The sequence below is a fragment of the Stegostoma tigrinum genome, chromosome 17 (assembly GCF_030684315.1).
Source record: "Stegostoma tigrinum isolate sSteTig4 chromosome 17, sSteTig4.hap1, whole genome shotgun sequence".
Taxonomy (NCBI): Eukaryota; Metazoa; Chordata; class Chondrichthyes; order Orectolobiformes; family Stegostomatidae; genus Stegostoma; species Stegostoma tigrinum.
Window position 1 is genome coordinate 36,167,140 of NC_081370.1, and position 22,477 is coordinate 36,189,616.

At 39.9% G+C, this 22,477-nt stretch overlaps 1 protein-coding gene across 6 annotated transcripts in view; it reads right to left on the reverse strand.

The window, feature by feature from the left end:
- Nucleotides 1-369: 369 nt before the first annotated feature.
- The window catches only part of mrvi1 (murine retrovirus integration site 1 homolog), a 158,306-nt gene continuing 136,198 nt past the window's right edge, over nt 370-22,477 (reverse strand). For 5 of the 6 annotated variants that reach the window (XM_059652082.1, XM_059652079.1, XM_059652081.1 and 2 more), the window contains 6 exons: nt 18,585-18,634; nt 16,639-16,719; nt 11,630-11,772; nt 9,654-9,776; nt 8,335-8,463; nt 370-5,784 (listed from right to left, as the gene is read on the reverse strand). In XM_059652082.1, the coding sequence (XP_059508065.1) occupies nt 5,538-5,784; nt 8,335-8,463; nt 9,654-9,776; nt 11,630-11,772; nt 16,639-16,719; nt 18,585-18,634 (773 nt within the window). In that variant the 3' untranslated portion in view covers nt 370-5,537. The remainder of the gene's footprint in view (nt 5,785-8,334; nt 8,464-9,653; nt 9,777-11,629; nt 11,773-16,638; nt 16,720-18,584; nt 18,635-22,477) is intronic. The other variant, XM_059652080.1, reaches the window with a different exon arrangement.

A 22,477-nucleotide genomic window follows, 5' to 3' on the forward strand; every position in this document is an offset into this window, starting at 1 on the left:
TGGTGGTGATAAGTGGACACTGACAGTAAGTATGATGACCATGTTGGTTGATGAGAGGGATAAATTTAGTTGGTGACTAGAAGGGAAGGTCAGAAGTTGGAATGGAAGGGAGGAGATGAGGCTGGAAAGAGAGCTAGGGGATAGGTGGAAGGTTATTTGAAATTGCAGAACTCAATGTTGAATCCTCCGGCTGTAAGGTAGAAGATAAGGTGTTGTTCTTCAAATTTGAGCACATAGCATTTCATGATCATTATGTTGAAGAACAGGAGAATTCTCCCCCACATCTGCAGTCCAACATTTTTTTCAAGTTCTAAATGACAAAGCAAGTCGTTTTAATCAAATAATTTACACAGAAACATTTTGGGTCAATTTTATTTTAACAAAATCAACGATACGGCATTATACCACATAATGCTTTAGCTTAAAAAGTGCAAATCTTCACATTTGTATGGAAACTATAACAATAGAGATAAAAATTGCCAATTCATTTTCAAATTCCATTATCTGATTTTAATACCTGGGACAGTTATAGTTTCAAAAAGGAACAAAAATCCTGACTCAAAATAGCCACAACAATCAATTTACCACACAGGTTAGCTGCAAGTCATGAAATCAACGTGGAATGTACAAAATTGTCTGATATTTTGAACCAGTTAGGCATGAAGAAATTCCCATCTCCTATTTATGTTAAATTTACATATTAGAGGTGAAAGACGCTATTACAATTATTAAACTTGGAAACAGTGATTGGAATATTCAAGGCAGCTGTATTTCAAGGAGCGGCTTTTGGCAGAGGACGGGAGATGCATTTGCAGCTGGAAGCACATAAAGAAAGTGATCTGTCAGCCTCTGAAGAATGTAAAATGCCTGGTTACTGAGTTGACTGAAAGGAAACATCAGGGTAAGAAAAATTTAAAAGTTATTCACCACTGCTGGGGACACAGGTCTTCAATTAAATAAATTTGATCCCAGGTTAAAACCTTTCACACCCTAAGGATTTTAAACTGTGCTTTCTTTTATTTCTGTTTTGTACTGGACACAATCCCTCTTTAACTTTGTACAGGTGCGTATTTGTGCTTTGATTTTATTTTTCAGGGTTAGCCCGATAAATTACTCGTTCTTTCACTCAACGAGACCTTCTAATTGGAGCTTTTTTGTTTCTACAGCACTTATTAACTACATTCTAATTGAAAATGGTAAGCTTTGTGCAAAAAAAGAATATAAATCTTTGCTTTTGCCAATGGAGGAGACTGAAAAGAGGGGAACCAATTTACTCCTCCTCACTTGATTGGAACAATATGTTATACAAACTATCAACATGATTTTTTTTGCAAGCTTTGGCTGCCACATTTCCCACACTAAAATATGCTTCAAATTTACTTGTTTGGCTGTAATGCATTTTGGACAAGAAATGCACCATGGCATCACCGTCACTGAATTCTCCACTATCAATATCCTGGGGTTGTTGTTGACTAGAAACTGAACTGAACTAGCCGTACAAATTTTGTGGCCATAGGAGCAGGTCAGACACTAGGAATTCTGTGGTGTGTAATTCACTTCCTGTCTCTTCAATGCCTCTCCCTCAACTACAAGGCACAAGTCAGAAGTGTGATGGACTACACCTTACTTGTCTGGATTGATATAGCTCCATGAACATATAAGAAGCTCAAGTCTACTCAGGACAAAGTCGCCTGCTTAATTAGGACTCTATCCATGATTGTAAACATTCAATCTCTTCACCCCTGTAACACAGTCACAGTAGTGTGTACCATCTACAACATGCACTGCAGTAACTCACCAATGCTACTTTGACAGCACCTTCCAAACCCACAAACTCCACCACCTAGAGGACAAGGACAGACAATACAAAGGAAAACCATCACTTTCCTTCAAACCATGCACCATTTTGACTTGGAACTACATTGCTGTTCTTTCAGTGTTATGGGGTCAAAATCCCAGAATTACCTTCCTAACAGCTCTGCGACTGTCCCTAAACCCTAAGACTGCAGCATTTCCAGGTTACTCACTACTACCTTCTCCAGGGTAAACAGTGATGGGCAATAAATCTGAGCTGGCAAGTGACGCCTGCATCCAATGACTGCATATAAATTATCTTTCATAGAAAAATCACTAGAAAATGTGGTTTTACAATTGAGGACATAGAACATTAAGATTGAAGATGTAATGGTTAACTTTGTACAAACCACTAAGCCACAATTAGAAACTACGTGCAGTTTTGGATGTCACATTACTGAGCAATGGTTGATTTAGCGAGATTTTGTTTCAGATGTACGAGGACAAGCTGGACTTACTTTCAGATTGGGTACAAGGAAAGATGGTTTCCTCCCGTTGGGAATTCAGTGCCAAGGGAATCATCAGTTTAAAGTTGTTATTTAAAGACAAAGGATAGAGCTTCGTGAAATGTTATTACTTAGACGGCTGTGAGAGTACAGAACATTTTGCCAAGGCAGAAGTTTGAGGCAAATACCAATGATAGTAATACCAATAACCAGGATAGTTATTTAAGAAAAAGAGCACATAAAACCATAGAGATGGAGTGGTAGCATTGGCATGCAATTGAAAGAGGGTGACAGGAAGAGACTGGGACTATTTGAGATCCATACAGAGCTATGGGAAGACAGCAGGGTATCATAGTTAGTTTTGGGTTGATTTAGTGCTATAAGGAGAGCGTGGTTCAGTAGAATTAGTTTTGGATTGATGTAAAGCTCTTGAGGAGAGAGCAGGACAGTAGGATTAGTTTGTACAAACCACTAACTAGTTAGCTAAGTGATTCAGTTTCATGTTGATGTCGCAAAGAATTGGTACAAATGCAATGAGCTAACAGTTTCCTACTGTTATAAATCTTTAAGGTTCTAATTGGAAAAAAAATCTCTTGTCAAACAAGTTACACAGAAACATTTTAGGTAAACTTTATTTTAACAAAATCAAGTATGTGGGACTATACAGTACAATGTGTTAGCTTTAACGTGCAAAACTTTACATGGGTCTTGATATAATATGCAAACATTCAGACATGAAGGATGAATATTATTGAGTTACTTTCAAGTGTTCTCAGTGCTTTGGTGGAGGAACCCTGCCTAATCAATGGAATTATTCAGAAATATTGCACTTTACAACGGGCCTATTAAATTTAAGAATGATCTTATCATCTTAGAATGAGGGCATTACCATTGCAGTAACTGCACACAATTGTTAATTTGGCATTTTCAATTTTTGAGTAAAATTCAACACAATTTTAAGTATTTATTATTTAAGTTTTCCATTAATTAAAGCCAGGACAGCTGAGAACATGTATAAAATGTACCAATATATTTAACTGGACGAGCCACCTAAATATTGTGACTACAAAAGCAAATCAATGGATGGTAATTCTGCAGCAAGTAACTCACTTCCTGACTTCTCCAAGCCTGTCCATTACTCACAAGGCACAACTAAGGAGAGTGACAGAATATTCTCTGCTTCCCTGAATTAGTACAGCTCAGGGAATCAACACTCAGGGGATTTCACGTCAACCAGGGATAAAATCAGCCCACTTGACTAGGAGTCCATCCACCACCTCAAACACTCAGTCCCTCCATCATTAGCACTCAGTGGCAGCAGTGCGTACCATTTACGAGAAGCAATTTTGCAGATCATAAAGGGCTTCTTTGCAGCACCTTCTAAACCCACAACATCTCACACCCTGCACCAAATGAATGAGAACATGACCACCTGCAAGTTTTTCTGCAAGGCATCCACTCTGATTTGAAAATATATCACCATTCTTTCCCTGTCACTGGGTCAAATTTCTTGAACACCTTTCCTAACAGCATTTATGTGTCCTTACACCACATGGACTGTAGTGGTTCAAAAAGACATTTCAGCACCACGTTGTCAGTGGGATTAAATGCTGGCTTGGCCAGCAACTCTCACATCAAATGAATGAATGATAAGAAGGTGCATTTATATACTGTTGCCTCTCATCTAACAACTAAGTCTCTTCTTTTGCTTGTATTATGATTTTTAGAATCAGTACAACAAAGGTACAAAATTACTTTTGTTCCCCCTGAATTAGGCGAGATAATTCTAGAAATGGTATTGTCTGATCACAAAAGATGGCAAAGTTTGGGGTTGGAATGTCTGCTGGGATTTCTCCAGACTACTTTCTTCACAGATTGATCTTCCACAATAGTTGTGGCAGGAGAATGCTCCCTGATCTGCCAAATCTCCAGTTGGGAATGCTCAGGTGAAGGATGGGGATATCATTCCGGATGGATCAAAGTTGGGCAGCGAAGACAGCAGTGGCTTGCTCTAACATTCTGGTTCTAAATGTCAGGGTAGTAGGAGGAATACAGGGTGAACATGTCACCCAGTTTAAAAGTCGAGGAAAAAGTAAGTCTGGATAGGAGATGGTGGAGTAGGTCTGATTCCTTGGGGATTTCAGTTTGTGTTCTTATTTTCCTTTTCTTTTTATTGTTTCAGGTCCGTCAACAGACACAATAGTTCGAATGCTATGTTGCAATGTATTAACAAGTGAAACTCATCACTCTTGAAATAATCATTAAAAGTGAAGGTCACAAAATCATGGGGGATGTAGAAGGTCTTGCTGAATGTTAGTCCATGAAGATCGACCCTATCAATTTCATTCATCCATCAATGGAGATGCTTCTATCCCTAAACTTCCCTGGGTCGTTACATCCCACAACCCTATTCAAGCTTTCATTCCACATGCATCCATTTCTCTGGGCAAAGGAAAAAGAACTGGATTTTCCATTTATTTGATTCAACTTGCCTTTTATTAACTAGTTTGAACTAGCTTTCCCTTATCCTGCTCTTCTGGTTTCAGCTGCAGTCTTTATTTATTTTAACAAATTGTTTAAGAATCACCTCGCAGTTCTCTCCTTCCAAAACTTTCTTTCCAGTATTTTCATTATTCTGACCCTTTGATGATCTTAGATTTGTGGCTCTTCTCTGTTTGGCCTCCAGTGTATGAATGTAGCTCCATTGTCTCCATTACTGGAACATGACACAATACTCCAAGGTGGGACTGACTAGAGCACAATATAGTTTGATCACAACCAGCATTGTGACTGTCCTATTTTGGGTAATTCATCATAAAGAATTAAAATCAGGTAAGAAGTCGCCAATAAAAATAATGTAATAGCTAAAAAAGATCACCTGATTTGTCTTCCAGCTCACAGAAGTAAAATAGGAAACAGTTTGTAACAAGATTATTCAGAAGTATGAATATTTACTTACGCCGATAATCAACATTTAAACACACAAACAATAAAATGATTAAACGCCTTTAAGGATAAAACAGTTAAATAGTTGTAATATCTTAGAGGGCTACATAAACTATGCTGTTCCTAGTTGTAAATTAGCAGCTGATCATTACGTTGGTGGATGGTTCAAGCAATGATGGTTCTATAAATGCCTGTGTTCACATGCCTTTGGAAGTCTTGTGAAAGCTGTCTCCCTGGTATTTGGTTGTGGAATGATTTGTGCTCTCGCTCCTCAGAAATCGAAACTTTCTGTTACACCTGTTCCCGGTTCTTGTGTCGTGATCCTGAGAAAGGCCAGAGATATTTCTGCACCGCTGAGCAGCTGCCCTTCCTGCTTGGAGTGTCCGATAGATCACTGCACGGATAATGGGCGGAGCTGAAGATGCTGATGAGAACTGCAAAGAATAGTACCACAGCCCCCACAATCCAGACTGCACTGCGATGTCTCAAACACTTTGGGCACAGTCTGTCGATCAGCTCTGAAACTTCTTCAAACTTACTGTGAGAAGGGGAATGAGAGAGAGAGAGATACGCAGAGAAAGGGAACAGAGAAATTGAGAGAGGGAGAGGTGGACAAAGAGAGGCCAAAAACAAAGAGACGCGAAACACAGAAAAGGCAAGACAGAGATGGCATGAAGGAAGGGAGAGAGGTTGAGGAAACAGATAGGCAAATGGAAAAGAGACAGAAGAGAGACAAGGCAATAGAAGTAGAGAAGGTAAGAAATGGAGAAAGACAGAGAGAAAGAGTGAGGCAGAAAGGAAGAGATAGAGGGATAAAGAAGGACTTACAGACAAAAAGGAACAGAGTAGTAGGATGGAACAAAACAGACAGAGCAAGACAGGGGGCAGAAGAATGCAGAGATTGAACAAGAGAAACGAACAGAGGGATAAAACAAAAGAGAGTGAGAAAGATTGAAAAATGGCAAAATACATAGAGTGACAAAACAGAGAATGACAGAGAGAGGAAGAGAGAAACAAACAAAGAGATAGAGGAAGAAGGAACATGAAAAAGTCAGATAGAAACACAGAGACAGGTAAAGACAGAGAAAAAGAAAAGAAAGCAAAGTTAGAAATTTGGACAAAGCGAGAGAGGCAGAGTCAAATACAGTCAGCAAAATAAAGAATGAGAGACAGAGAGAGACACCATTTTTTATTACTTGCATCAAGATTAGTGACCATCTTTTCTCAAATTAGTCTCTGGGACAACTCAGATGCATTTCCCTCTATGATTTACTGTGTTAGAACCCTGTGCCTGCAGACTGGACCCAGAGCCCCTGCGGAGCCAAGTGCAAAGGATTCTGTACTTGTGTGGCAGCTCCTATATGATCAGAATGACCTGGAATTGCAGAGAAACTGGTGGGAATCTAATAACTCAAACAGCATCTGTGCACTGACAGAAACAATGCAACTTACACTAAGTACTTCTGTGTCCAAAATATGGAAGTGGGAGAAAGAATGCATTTTGGAAAGTAAATGGAGTACAAGTTCTTGTTTACAGGAAATGATGAAGCTGGTGCAATCTGTTATCAAGCAAAGCGGGGACTTTAATTAACATTTAGATGTTATTGACATACATGTTTCATTATCACTTCAGAGAGTTCCTTCCACAATGCAATCTTCAATCCAAAATGATATCCCATGTGTACTAGTCTGGTGTGTACTCCAAACCAACACTGCTGACGTTGCTAGTTATGGAGGCTTGGGTTGTATAAAACATGATTCAAACGAAATTGAGCTGAGAGGAAATAATTTTCGCTTCTGTATGTTTCTTAGAATCATTGTTGATATCAGCCTCCAATTTGTGCCCTCAAGTCTGTTACCAATCTATTAGATTATGGTTAACTTGTAGCTTGACTCTATTTGCTTGTTTTCTTTTTGCTTTCCGTAATACCCTACCAAAGGAAAACCTAAAGGTTTCAATCTGAAAAGATCCATGCATCCCAACACTTTCAAATCATCAACAGCCTTTTTGGGACAGTGTTCCAAATTTCCACTACTCTGAAGAAATGTTTCCTGATATCATCCCTGAATGCCTAATACTACCCTTGTTCTGAATAATCCTCATCAAGATGAAATTGTCTTTATCTACTTCATTGAATCTTTAACATTTTAATCCTTCCAATTAATAATTAATCTTTTATATTCAAGTGACCATAAGTTTAATACATGCAAACTGTCTTCATAATTGAATGTTCAGTATACCCAGTATTGGTCTGGTGAATCTGCAATGCAGCCCCTCCAAGACCAGTACAGTCATCCCGCTAGAACAGTTTCCTTTAAAGGAATTCTATAAAGTTTATTTCCATAATGGAGTGGTTTACCAAACCACAACGTGTGACTTGAACCATATATATTCACTAATCTTTGAAGGTAACACAGCAGGTAAAGAGGATGGCAAAAAATTGTAGAGTATCCTTGGTTTTATCAACAGAAGTATAAAACCAAACAATCTGTATTAAACCCTATGGATACTACTCCCTGCATCAAGGAAATTGAGCCTGAATTTGGGTTATAGGATAATTAACCTTTCTTAAAAATTAACAGATGAGTGGCAAGGCTGGCATTTGCTATCCATTTCTAGTTGCGCTTGACAACAGTTAAGAGTGAACCACATTGCTGTGGGTCTAGAGGCACATGTAGGCCAGACCAGGTATAGATGGAAGATTTCCTACCCTGAAAGGCATTAAATGGATTTTTATGACAACTGATAATAATTTCTGTGGTACCCTTAATGAGACAAGCTTAAAACTGACTTTAAATTGCACTAGCTGCTATGTTACATTTTGAACCAATGTTCCCAAAGCCTCAGCCCAAGCCTCTGGTCCAGTATTTTCACTAGTACCTCATTGTTGCTTTTGAGAGCTCAAATTTAGGATAGTGATCACTGAATCTGGGATATTACATCCTGATTGCTTAAAATCAGTTTCTGTGATTTGTGATGTGCCACATTAAATACAAAACTGGGGGCAGAACAATACAATGCAATAGAAATCCCAGAAATAATGCAGCAAATCTTTTCATTAGTGCGATGAAAATTTCAGGAACCCACCTGCATTTCCTTTCTTCTTTGAAGTTGAGTTCTGGTTGTTTCTCCATGTTGTGCTCCTCCACCTTCTCAGGGATGTCATGCAACTCCTTCTGTTCCTGGCTCAGTTGGGCCTTCAAACCTTCTTGGTAACTTGGAGGCAAAAAAGTTTATAAAACTTTGCACAATTTTTAGGTCACATTGCGCCGGCCATAAATACAGATTTGGATTGGATGATGTGTGCAGTTTGGATGCAATGTCCACACAGGTCTACATAGTACTCCTGCACCAATCTTAATACAGTCCTTTCCCATGCTATTAGACAACCTATTTGAGAAACTTGGACGAACAGCAGCAGGCAATTCAAAGCATTAATCTAATGGCAGGAAACGTGGCCTAAAGGCAGTATCCTTTCCCAAACTAACATTAATCATTTATAGCCAGTTCTGCTAGGCTGGATATATCCCTCCTGAATGCGATATTAGGATCTGAAGCAACTTGGAAATTGATAACGCCAGGAAACTCCCAGGATTATGACAGAAACACTTTAGCTATGCCTTCAAAACATCTCTGAGGATGTTAAATATCAGAGCAGAAGTTAAGATGTTGGGGAGTGCAAACCTACAAAGTATTCAAATACCTGCCTTGCATATGACAGAGTGTGCAGATTGCACAGTGTATTTATGAGAAAACTTAGAACCCATCATTCTAGAGGGCAAGCAAGCTGTCCTCAATTCCAAGGGACTGTCTGAGAAGAGGTTTTTAATCTCACCATTCAATGTTCATTTCCACTGTTATAAAGTTGGAGGAGTTTACTGGGATAGGGAGAGGTCAGCCCATTGAGAGATTTGAAAAAAAATTGAGGATTTTACAATCGAGGTATTGCCTTACTGGAAACATTCTTAGAGCAGAAAGAAAGGGCAAATGAATGTCTGATTTGGATATGAATACTCTACGTAAGGAGCTGTCAGAGGACTTCCATTGCTCCTGGCAAGGTTTCTCATAATTCCATAATGGAGATTTATAGAAAATGCAGCAAGAGAAATAGAACAATGCAGGGACTGGGGGTGGTTGATGGGAGAAGAAGTTAAGCACCTGAGCCAAAAAGATAAGTATCTTTTGACGTTTTTCTAACAAACAATAAGTAATAAGATCACTTGAATTCTGACTGGATCCAGGGAATGGCTGGCATGATATCTGAAGGTCTGTATTGTTTTTGCAGAGTCTGAGCAATGGGGAGATTCAGCACTGGGGAGCCAACACTGTGTGAATTATGAGGGTGGACACTGTACCAGCATCTACATATTACATTCTGTTCTCTCCAGGCGCAAGGGAAATCTTACCCTTTATTGTAAGCTTCCTCTTCAATTCTGGCTTTTGTCTCTGAGCTAGTTATCTCGACCTTGACCGGTTGGACTTTGCCTGGAGTAGGACATTCATTCTCCTTATCACCATTTTGCTTCCCGCTTTGTATATAGGAAACAAAGAATTTAGCTTCACTGACACAGGAAAACGGAAAGAGCAAATGTTTGTCCAGCACTGACCTCTCAGAATGAAATGCATCTTCAGCAGCAATGCTGGATCAATGACTTAGGTCTCTGTGTTGCAAGTCTTTGAATTAAAGTCTTATTCCAGATTTTGAGAACAAAGATCAAGGTTGAAACATTTGTGTAGTACTGGAGGGGCGCTGCACTGTTGGGGGTGCTATTCTCAGAAAGACATTAAACTGAAGCCTGCTGGGATGGATGTTAAAAATTCTAACGCACAATTTTGAAAGCATACAGGGAAACTATCCCTGGTATTCTGGCCAAAACATGACCTCAATCAACACCACAAAAGCAGATTATCTGATTGTTATTGAGTTTGAGATTGAGTTTGATTTATTGTTGTCACATATACTGAGGTACTGTGAAAAATGATGTTTTGCATGCTTATACAGGCAGATTGTACCATACAAGGTGTATCAGGGTAGCAGAACAGAGTGCAGAATACAGTGTTACAGCCACGGAGAAGGTGCAGAGAGAAAGGTCAACATTAACATTTGAGATATGAAAGTTTGAATACATGTACGAACAGATTCAAGAACAGATCCTTCCCTACTGTTATCAGACTTTTGAATGGACCTCTTTAATGTTAATGTTGATTTCTCTCTGCACTTTCATGGCAGGTGTAACATTTTATCCAGCACTCTGTTCTGCTACACTTGTGAACTTGTATAGTATGATCTGCCTATAAAGCACATAAGGGAACACTTTTCACTGTACCTCAGTATAGGTGACAACAATAAATCAACTCAAATCAAATCAAAAACCCATCTCGTTCATCATTTCCCACCTATTGCCATCCTTACCCTGTGTAAGCCTATATGTAATTCCAGGCCCATTAAAATATAATTGGCTCTTAAACACCTTCCGAAGTGACCTAACAAGTCATTCAATGTATTAGACCAGCAGTTCAAGAAAATAAGCCCACCACCAACTTCCAGGGAATCTAGCGCTGGGAAATGCACATGACGCCCATATCTTTAGAACATAGAACATAGAACATTACAGCACAGCACAGGCCCTTCGGCCCTCGATGTTGTGCCGACCTGTCATACCAATCTCAAGCCCATCTAACCTACACTATTCCATGTACGTCCATATGCTTATCCAATGACGACTTAAATGTAGCTAAAGTTGGCGAATCTACTACCGTTGCAGGCAAAGCGTTCCATTCCCTTACTACTCTCTGAGTAAAGAAACTACCTCTGACATCTGTCCTATATCTTTCACCCCTCAATTTAAAGCTATGCCCCCTCGTGCTCGCCATCACCATCCTAGGAAAAAAGCTCTCCCTATCCACCCTATCTAACCCTCTGATTATTTTATATGTTTCAATTAAGTCACCTCTCAACCTTCTTCTCTCTAATGAAAACAGCCTCAAGTCCCTCAGCCTTTCCTCGTAAGACCTTCCCTCCATACCAGGCAACATCCTAGTAAATCTCCTCTGCACCCTTTCCAAAGCTTCCACATCCTTCTTATAATGCAGTGACCAGAACTGTACGCAATACTCCAAGTGCGGCCGCACCAGAGTTTTGTACAGCTGCAGCATAACCTCTTGGTTCCAGAACTCGATCCCTCTATTAATAAAAGCTAAAACACTGTATGCCTTCTTAACAGCCCTGTCAACCTGGGTGGCAACTTTCAAGGATCTGAGTACATGGATACCAAAATCTCTCTGCTCATCCACGCTACTAAGAATCTTACCATTAGCCCTGTAAGAAATAAATAATTCTAAAATCTCTCAGATAACAATTAAACATTGCTGCTGTACTCACTGTTCGATGAGAGGAGCCAGTGTTGGACTGGAATACATGTTAATCCCACTGGAGTTGCAGACATTCATGGTGCTGGAGCTGCTGGGGCTGGTGGTATTGGAAGTCGCAGGGTTGGAGCTGCCGCCATTGCTATTTGGTTCTGCCTACAAAGGTGGGAAGTATAACAAATGGAAACATGTCTGTCAACCAGGCTTTTGTGAAGAGGCAGTTCAGGATTTTATATATATATATACACATTAGTTCAGGAATAATAGCTTATCATTGAGACTTTGGTCACCTGCTGCAAATCTCCAAGGATAAGATTATACCTCCCACTGCCAATCCCTACAACAGAGCACACATGTATAATATTGTGTTGGCCCAGAGAGTTGATATGCTTCATTAAGATATCAGTTGCAGTAGAGAGATGCTGAGTATAGCTGTGCTGTACAATGCTAAAAGGAGTCCAGTTCAACGCAATTAAGATTGCATGAGATAAATGCATCAAAGGCCTTCACGACAACAATTAAGCTAAATGATATCAGTACACACACACAGAACATGATGACATATTGCGCTAAAATCAGGAAATGCTGCAAACACTCAGCAAGTCAGATATCGTTTCCTGCAATAGAAAAATAGGAATTTACCGTTTCAGGCAAGAAGGCAACTCTATGACCTAAAATGTTAGCTCTGTTTCATGCTAATGCAGCCAGACCTGGTGACTGTTTAGCATTACTTGCTTTTATTTCAATTCTCAGCATGTGCAGTAATTTTCTTTTAAAACAGATATGCCCATATTCCCGCACATCCCAGATGTCCGGGTTCTTCAAGGGTTGCAACTTCCCCCCCAGCAGTGGTCGAGAATGCCCTCGGCCATGTCTCCCGCATTTCCCACAACACATCCCTCACACCCCGCCCCTGCAATAACCGCCCAAAGAGAATCCCCCTAGTCCTCACATACCACCCCATCAACATCCGGATACAACGCATCATCCTGCGACACTTCCGCCATCTACAATCCAACCCCACCACCCAAGGCATTTTTCCATCTCCACCCTTGTCTGCCTTCCGGAGAGACCACTCTCTCCGTGACTCCCTTGTCCGCTCCACACTGCCCTCCAACCGCATCACATCCGGCACCTTCCCCTGCAACCGCAGGAAGTGCTACACTTGCCCCCACACCTCCTCCCTCACCCCCATCCCAGGCCCCAAGATGACTTTCCATATTAAGCAGATGTTCACCTGCACATTTGCCAATGAAGTATACTGTATACGCTGTACCCGGTGTGGCTTCCTCTAAATTGGGGAAACCAAGCGGAGGCTTGAGGACCGCTTTGCAGAACACCTACGTTCGGTTCGCAATAAACAACTTCACCTCCTAGTCGTGAACCATTTTAACTTCCCCTCCCATTCCTTAGACGACATGTCCATCATGGGCCTCCTGCCGTGCCACAATGATGCCACCCGAAGGTTGCAGGAACAGCAACTCATATTCCACTTGGGAACCCTGCAGCCTAATGGTATCAATGTGGACTTCACAAGCTTCAAAATCTCCCCTCCCCCCACTGCATCCCGAAACCAGCCTAGCTCGTCCCTGCCTCCCTAACCTGTTCTTCCTCTCACCTATCCCCTCCTCCCACCTCAAGCCGCACCTCCATTTCCCACCTACTAACCTCATCCCACCTCCTTGACCTGTCCGTCCTGCCCAGACTGACCTATCCCCTTCCTACCTCCCCACCTATACTCTCCTCTCCACCTATCTTCTCCTCTTATCCATGTTCGATCTGCCTCCCCCTCTCTCCCTATTTATTTCTGAACCCTCTCCCCACCCCCCTTTTCTGATGAAGGGTCTAGGCTGGAAACGTCAGCTTTTGTGCACCTGAGATGCTGCTTGGCCTGCTGTGTTCATCCAGCTTCACACTTTGTTATCTTGGATTCTCCAGCATCTGCAGTTCCCATTATCTATGCCCATATTGATTCCACATTGTTAAACCCATGAGAATTCAACTCATGCATTTCCTTGTAACTTGATTCATCTTGCTAAGAATCTCATCAAATATCCAATGTCACGGGATCATTACAGTGCAGGAGGAGGCAATTCAGCCCATCGGGTATACGATGACTGGCTGCACAGCAAACCAGTCAATCCCAATCCACCACTGCATCCACATGATCCAGTATATTTATCTTCCTTAATTACCCATTCAATTTCCTTTTGATTAATTGTAAAAAATTGGAGTAGGAGTATGCCATTCAGTCCATTCAGCAATGTCACAACAAGTCAGATTGTAGCCTTTGCAACAATTTCCTGCCTCTTCCCCACAACCCTTGACGCCCTTGTAGATTAAAAAGTTGTAAAGTCATCCTCGAATGGGTTCAATAACTCAGCCGCCTCTACTGTCTATTGATGAGAATTCCAAAGAATAACGAGAAAAATCCTCCTCTTCTCTGTTTAAATGAGAGACACCTTATTTGTAAACTATGCTCTCTAGTTATAGATTGCTTCTAAAAGGGAAATATCTTCGCAGCATCTGCTTTGTTAAGATACCTCACAATCTTACATTTTCAAATGATCACTGCCCACTTCTAAATGACAATGATTACAAGCCTGACCTTTCTTTATAAGACATATCAGAAATCAAGGCAGTGATCATTCTCTGAATTCCTTCCAGTGCAAGTGAATACTCCATATGTTTGAGACCAAAACTGTGCATATTACTCCAGGTACAGCCTCACTAATGTCCTATACAATTATGAAAAATTAAATCATTGATCATCTCTGCTTCCACCGATCTCATCAGCAACAAGTTCCAGCTCATTATCACCCGCTGTTCAAAAAAGCTCCCAACAATATCATCTTGTATTTCATGTTCAAAATCCTAATTCTGTACAACGTTTGATTTCTTTTATTCATTCACACAATTCAACATTGTTGTCCAGACTAGCATTTATTACTGATTCTTAATTGGCCTTGGGAAGGTGGTGATAGCACTGAGCTACTTTCTAGAACCTCTTAATCCATGTGGTTTAGGTTCACCCTGTTAGAAAGGAAGATCCAGGATTTACTGTATTTTGTTTACTTACTAACTTCACAAGTTTCTATTAAAATTGCTAAACATGACTAGTTTTTGACAAAAGTAATTCTTGTTTAACCTATGCATTGCAAATTTGAATGTTTCTTGATTGTGAATTATAAATAAAAACTGTTTCTTCTAAAGTGGTATTGCACTAACTAATCTGGTATTAATTCTGTCAATCCTGCTCTCCATCCCTGAAGGAAGTTGACATTTTGTGTATTTCAGGACTGCCAAAAAAGAATTATGGTCAGAACTTCTTTTCTCTCCTCTGTGACTTCTTTCAATCAGGACCCAGGAAAGGGGATACATCAAGGCCCAATAACCATAACTTGGGTCAGGGGTGGGACGGGGTGGGACAAGGTTGGGAGCATAGGCCAGAAGCCGCACTGGGCCAGTGATTTCTACCTGTGCCCCTGCTTTCAACAGACATGGGGCAAACTTCAGGCCCAGTGACTAACTTGAACTTGAATCTGCTATTGCTTTCAGAATCATTTTTAAAATTTCAGCTTTATATTGCTTCAATTAATCCATATCAATGCTCTGTCATCATTTGTAAAAAGTTATTTACTCTTCATTGCCGTCTCTTTAACTCTCCATAAATAGACATTTCCTTCACCCCTTGTAATCTTTCCCTCTTATAGATCTTCTTTTACTTCTGGAAATGCTAATTAAAATCCCTATTTTTCTTTTACGTTGTTTATGAATATGTTTTTCATTTTCCAGTAATCTTTGCATATTCCTCATGTTACTTACAGTATTCAAAATCCAAACTAAATCATATGTTTTTCTTCTAAGTATCAATGTAATTTCATTTTTTTCTTTTAACCACACAGATCCATTCTATAACACATCCCACTTTTCATTTTTACAAACACATTTATGTTAATCAGATCAATTTTTGGCATATTGTCTGTTTGCCAACTTTTCTGTTGAGTTACCCAATTCCTCACCCTGACTGTTGTCTCCCTATATAAATCAAAAATGCTCCCTTTCATCCATCAAACATTTGAAGATTTCTGTGATATTTCAACATTATTGATAGAATCCCTACAGTGGCCCTCTGAAGAGCATCCTCTACATATTTCTATAATCCTGCATTCCCCATGGCTAATTCACCCAGCCTGAACATCCTCAGACACTACGGGCAATTTAGCATGTCCTACTAACCCAGCCTGCACATCCTTAGACTGTGGGAGGAAACCAGAGCACCTAGAGGGAACCCACACAGACACAGGGAGAATGTGCAAACTCCACACGGACAGCCACCCGAGTGGAATGGGGCGTTGTGAGGCAGCAGTGCTAACTACTGAGCTACCATGCCACCCAATCAAAATCACATTTAGGAAAGATAAAATCAGAGTGACTAATTTTGAAAATAGCAAAGAAAACAAGAAGGAGTTAACAGTCACAGTCCTTCATTCTCCCACAGGTTTCTAATATAGAACTGGCACTTAGCAAGAACAGAGATAACATGGTGCAGAGCTGATGAACACAGCAGACCAAGCAGCATCTTAGGAGTAGGAAAACAAAATATAAGGGAATGTTAAGGCACTTGCAAACTGTGTATGCAATTTTAAAATAATGAATGTAAGATTATACATTTCAGTCAGGCAAATAAGGGGGTGGTATTCTAAGAATGCTAAGAATATGTAGCCTCTTACCATACGGAGTAGCTGAGGCAAACAGCATAGATACTTTTAAGGGAAACCTAGAGAAATACATGAGGGAGAAAGGAGTCGAAAGTTATGCTTGCAGGGAGAGATGAAATTAGAAAGCAAGATGTTTGTGCAAAGCATAAGCACTGGTATGGACCTGTTGGGCCAAATAAAGTATGTCTAGTAAAATTAATTATATTTAATTCAATACAACATTTGCAATACTTGTTATCTGGCTTATATGAGTTGTCACCTTTTCCCTTATAGTCTGATAATAAGCAAGTTGTTGACTTACCACGGTAACGATGGCAGGCTGCCCTGGAAAGTTAATAAACTTTGGAACCACTGCTACACTGACCCTCCTGCGAGGTACAGTCTGAAACAAAACATAACACATATAATATTGAAATGGTTAAATTCATAACACTGAGCAACAAGTCAACAGGGGTGAAATCTTAGGCAAAACTGGGTGTTAACATTTTAAAAAGAAAATTGAACAACTGACACAGTTGCCTAATGAGCTATTTTCAAGGACAATTTCACCCCCAATGTTTTTACTCTGCAATTAGCAATATTAATGTTTCAGCCTGTGACCATGTAAATGGATTACAACCAAGGTGAAAAATTGTTTACCAGGTGGAAGGACTGTGTTGCTATTTGTGAAACATTGTTTAATGTACTAGTGCAAAATTTCCCATCTTTTACAGAAATTTTAAACCCTCTTCGGTATAAATAGATTAACGCTTCTCCTAAAATAGCCAGACAGAGGAATCTGATAGAGATGAGTTGAATGTTTTCTCATTACTATTACTGGCTGTCACTTCTTTACTGACATGTCTCAGAAGGTAAACCAGCAATGTACTGTCCCCAACAAGTTGGAACAATCACAATGATATTCTTCACTTTCTATACTATTTACATTCTCCTCAATCGTGATATTAAAAACTAAGCAACCATTGCACAAAGCTAAATGTCAGTGAGTCATGGAGCCTTTCTACTGAGCACTCACCCAGCTTCAGTGAAATCAACGTTTCTTTTGATGAGCACTAAAAATTCAGTAATAAACACAATAAAATATAAGAGACAATTTTACTTGTGCAATTTTATCCAAGGGAGCATTTTACAGGTCAATGGGGAATGAGCAGGAGGACAGGGGACTAATTGGATAGCTCTTTCAAACAGCCAGGACAGATACAAAGAACTGAATTATTTCCTGTGCTGTTGCTTCATTGTTCATGAAACATTTAAAGTATACTATGAAGAAAAATTGTTTAAAAATATTTAACTTGAATTCTTTCCTATTATCCCTCTGTGCCCAAGCGAGGTTCCTACATTTCATTCTGGAAGCAGCAGCAAGTTTGAGTGGGTCAAAGTGGGTTTTAAACACTACCCTTTTCCATTAACAAAGAGGTCAACTTGAAAAAGGAGGAAGAACTTGCATTTATACAGCACTTTTTTCCAGCATGGGAGGTCTAGAAGTGTTTGCAAGTTGTACTCACTGCTGTAATGTAGAGAGGTCACATCATATAGTTGATTAGATCACCAGCTTTGATATAAAAACAGAGAGCTGGCTCCAAATTAAATGCACAGAGTAGCCGTAGCTCATGGATCTTCTCAGGAAGAGGTTAGTTAGACTGAAGAAGGAATCTAAGGCTGTGACTTGTACATGCATGGATGAGTTCAACCTCTATCTGAGTGAACATTTGGGGCATTTTACTAATAAGGGCAGTTATATTCACCAGATCATCATTTATCTAAAGCCAGAGACATTATAGGAAGGCCCACCTTACCTCTCTGATTAGCATAAAGGATCCCACAACTGCTGTTCAAAGAAGTGCAAGGGTCTACCCAGGGTAATATTTATCTAACAGTAATTATTACCAAAATATCCAGATGGCCTGTCATTTATCACATTGTGGTTTGCAGGATTTTGCTGTGCATAAATTGGCTGCTGTCTTTCCTACATTGCAACAGTAACTACTCTTCAAAGGTACTTCATTGCTATTAAGCGCTCAGGGACATTCTCCTAATTAAATAATATATTTTCTGATAAGTAAAAGTTCCTTTTGCTTGCTTATCGAACATTTGTAGGTTACAATAACATGATCTACATTTGGATGGAGAAAATTCAACAGCTGGACTGGCAGCTGGGTATTTCATAACTGTTTTAAGGATGGCTGGATGCTGCAATACCCTTTTCAACTTGAAAATCAACGGGCTTCCATGATTTAGCAATCCTACCTTTCCCAATGTGAGGGACATTGATCGGGCTGTTCTGGGAACTCCATCATCTGAGAACAAAATATAAAACAGTCAATTCTTCAAGATGGGGTCACATATTGTACCTCAAAATTTTATCTCATTGCCATGGTTACCGTAAATTTCAATCTTCACACTAATACCCATATATCTAAATTTACTGAGACCCAAATACATTGATGAAGGATTGTTCACTGAGCCATCAGCACTATGTACAGCTCTTTCCCCATCAGGCAGCAATATAGGAGGATTTTTGGCCTATTGTATGCATGCAGCCTCTTTGAAAAAGCTTTCCAAGTAGCTCTGCTCCCAGTCCTCTTTGTCCTGTAGATCTGCCAATTCCAAACATGAATGCAGCAAATGAGAGATAGAAGCACAAATGGAGCTGAGTGGCCTGAATATCAAAGGGTGGATACCAGTTCTCAGGGACTGTGTGTGTAGCCATCTAGTCACCTAACACTGAACTCCCTTTCATTAGGCCTTTATAAAAAACTATGATTGAATTTATCAGAATCACATTGAATCAGTGAGGATAATACATTTCAAAGAAATTACTAATGGCCTCAACTTTTGCAATTGGGTAAATGAAAAATGAAGATTTGAGAAAGCCAGTGCAATTGTTTTTAGAGCAAACAAGGTTCAGGAGATTTGATGAAGATATCTAAAATCATGAATGGATGTGATAGACTCAATATGGAGAAATTGTTTCCAATGACAGGAAGCTCTGTAACCAGAGAACACAGCTGTAATGTAACTGACAAAAATGGTAGAGGGGAGACGAGAGAAGAAGTTTGCACAGTGAACTGTTGTAATCTGGAACGCACTACCCAAAAGAACAGCTAAGCAGGTTAACTTAGAAGAAATTGGATAAATACTTGAAGAGAAATATTTGCACGGTTATGCCTGGGGAAAGAACAGGGGATGCAAGGCTAATTGGCTAGTTTATTGGAAGAGACAATTGAGGAACAACTCTCTGCATGACCTCCTCTAAACTGGGCCTAGATTGCTTAAAGTTTACAAAAATGGGGCCGTCTCTCATTGTAACACATAAACCTGATAAGAAATTGGTGGGGAATGGAGAAGTCTGGATCAAAGGATTGAAATGAGGAGAAATCTCTTTGCTCAGACGAGTATGAATCTTCTGGATTCTCTATCTGAGAGGGTATGAATGTTCAGTCACTGAGGGCATTCAAGACAGAGATAGGCAGAAATTTGGGTACTAATTAAAAGGATTTAGAGATTGGGTGGGAATCTACCACAAGCTCTCGTTAAATGGTGGAGTAGGGTTGAGTGTCTGAATGACCTACTGTTGCTGTGGTTTGTTATGTTCTGTGCTGTAAGATTGTAAGAAAATGTGTGCAAATGGAGGAGAGTTTGAAACACAGCGTCCTATCTTCACTGCCTTGGAGATCAGAGGAATCTGTCAGAAATTAACACCAATGTAATTGTTAAAAAATCTTTCAGCTTACAGGAAAGAACTGTGATCCCTGACTCGGTGTATGCAGCCTGTTGCAAAGACTGTATCTTTTTATTTTTTGCATTTTGGATTGTGGACTGAAGTGATTGAAAAAAAGACTGTTTTAAAAGCCGAGGATGGTTAAAAGATTGCTCCACTTTTTTTAAAGTAAGTTATTTGACACTCATTGTAAATGGTGTTTATACAGCAATTTGTTCAACAGAGGGTGAAATCTAGTTACAGATGAGCTGGGGCCAAGTGATGTGTATGAAGGGACAACAAGTGAAATGGTGACCAGTTATTGATGACAAAGATCTTCTGCCTTTGTGTGTGGCTCCCAATAATTGAACATCTTGTAAGTGTGAATGTGTGGGGAGAAGCCATTGGATCTCCAGAAAGGAAAGGACCTGTCTCTTTTCTCTGGAGTAAAAGCCACCTCAAACCTTAAGAAAGCCAGTTTGATTTTCCCTCATAAGTCGCTGTAAACTGTGACCAAGAAGTCAGGGACTTTTATAAGTGTGAACCAGTCACCCTGTGCCTCCCGTAAGCACGTGGAAGTATCTGGGGAAGGAAGATCAAAGAGCAGCAGGTCCTGACAGGACAAAAGGACCATCTGTCGTGTTGAGTTTAAAAACAATATCTTCAAACCAAACCATTAAAGGGCCAATTGTTAAGGGTTAATTGGACATGACAGTGAGTAGTTGAAATAGAGTGGAGAAGTACATGAAAAGCAGGCCTAATGTAAAAACAGCCAGTTCTGACAAAGGGGAAAACTGACCTTGAGAGTCTATGGGAACCATATATTTGTACATTTTACATGGGGCCACCTAGACTTGTTTTCCATCTATTTTTGAGGGCTGGAAAGTACGGACGTTATTACAAAGTGGGGCTTCAGCACATAACCTTATATTCAGAATAGTATTAATATCAGGGACTTTGCCTCTCTTTGCTCATTGGACTGTTCACCAGTGGGCTGGAGTTCGTGAGACCTGTTGTATGAAATCTGAGATAGAACTCCAGCTGCCACTGTTACCAAAGTCCCCGATGGATAGAAGGCAGTGTGACAGTCACTTATTTGTGTATATTAGTATGTTACGTAGTTTAAGCCAGGAGGTTCACTCATTAGTTTGCAAATGTCTCTAATATGTATTAAGTAGATTAAGCTAATAAATTTGTTTCATATTAAAGTGCACATGTCTTCTTGTATTAATGTTGATCAGATCTTCATGACCCCATTAGATACTTAAAGCCCAATGATACACCATCTCAGCAAACCTTGGGGACAGGAACATGTTCCAGTCTTTCCCTCTGCTCATAACACCCTTTTCTTTCTTTGTTTGTGTCTGTATAGGGGTGGGGGTGGTGTGGTTGAAATTTTAACTACAGCTATATGTCAACAGCTCATAATTGTTCATCTGCAATTAGAATCTATTTATTTGTAATAAATAGTCATTCTTGTTAGAATATAAACCTGGTCAGTAATTACTGTCAACCTGGGTCTAAAAGATAAGTAAATTGGGGAACTTTGTGTGCTTTTTATGAAATCTTTAACTTTTGAGATGGCTACAGGAACAGTAGGGCTTGATTTCACATGCATTAACTCAGTGAGGTGTAACACTGAGTTTTGTTATAGTACAATAAAGGGTGAGTGCAAGCCAGGATGAAGTGGGTGTCTGACCTGGGGATATTACGGAAACTATGGGGTTCCTTTGGATAGTTCAATTCTGCCACCCAGTGTTGATGAGTTGATACTACAACCATCATGCCTAGTTTGTTGTAGGTTGGCTGCCTGCAGAATTTAAAGAATGTAACAGTTGGATGAGTTCCCATCACTTTTTTTTCTCTCTTGGGACTTTCTTTGGAGTTCCCCAGTTATAATCCCAGTGAGAGAGACAAAAGTACAGTCCCAAAGCAACAACAACCCTTTCCCAACTTTGATAACTTGTTTCAACTCATTGAGCATTCTTCCTGAATACTTCCTGCTCACCTAGCATCCACTATTTTATTTGAATTTAATTCAAGGATCTCAGTGACTGACTGAACGCCAATTTTGAAGAAGGAGATAGAAATAACTAGCGTTTTATTCCATACAATCTAATCCTACTGTCCCGGTAAATACCCATTCCTTTTAATACCTTTATCCAGTTTTCCACTCTCCTGCTTGCTTTCCATACCCTTTAATATCCCTTTAGGTCATGGATGGAACTGTGTTAGCTAAATAATTAGAAGGAAAGTATGTGGATGCAGTACATTGACTTGGGTACCAGATTAGATCAGGGTAAAACCAGGTACAGGATAACAACAGGAGCAACACTGGTATATAAAGCTAGAATTACACTAAAATGACAACAGGATGCCGCTAGGCTAACAACAGGTTCAGGACTAAGACCATCAAGAAAACACCAACATTAACACTAGA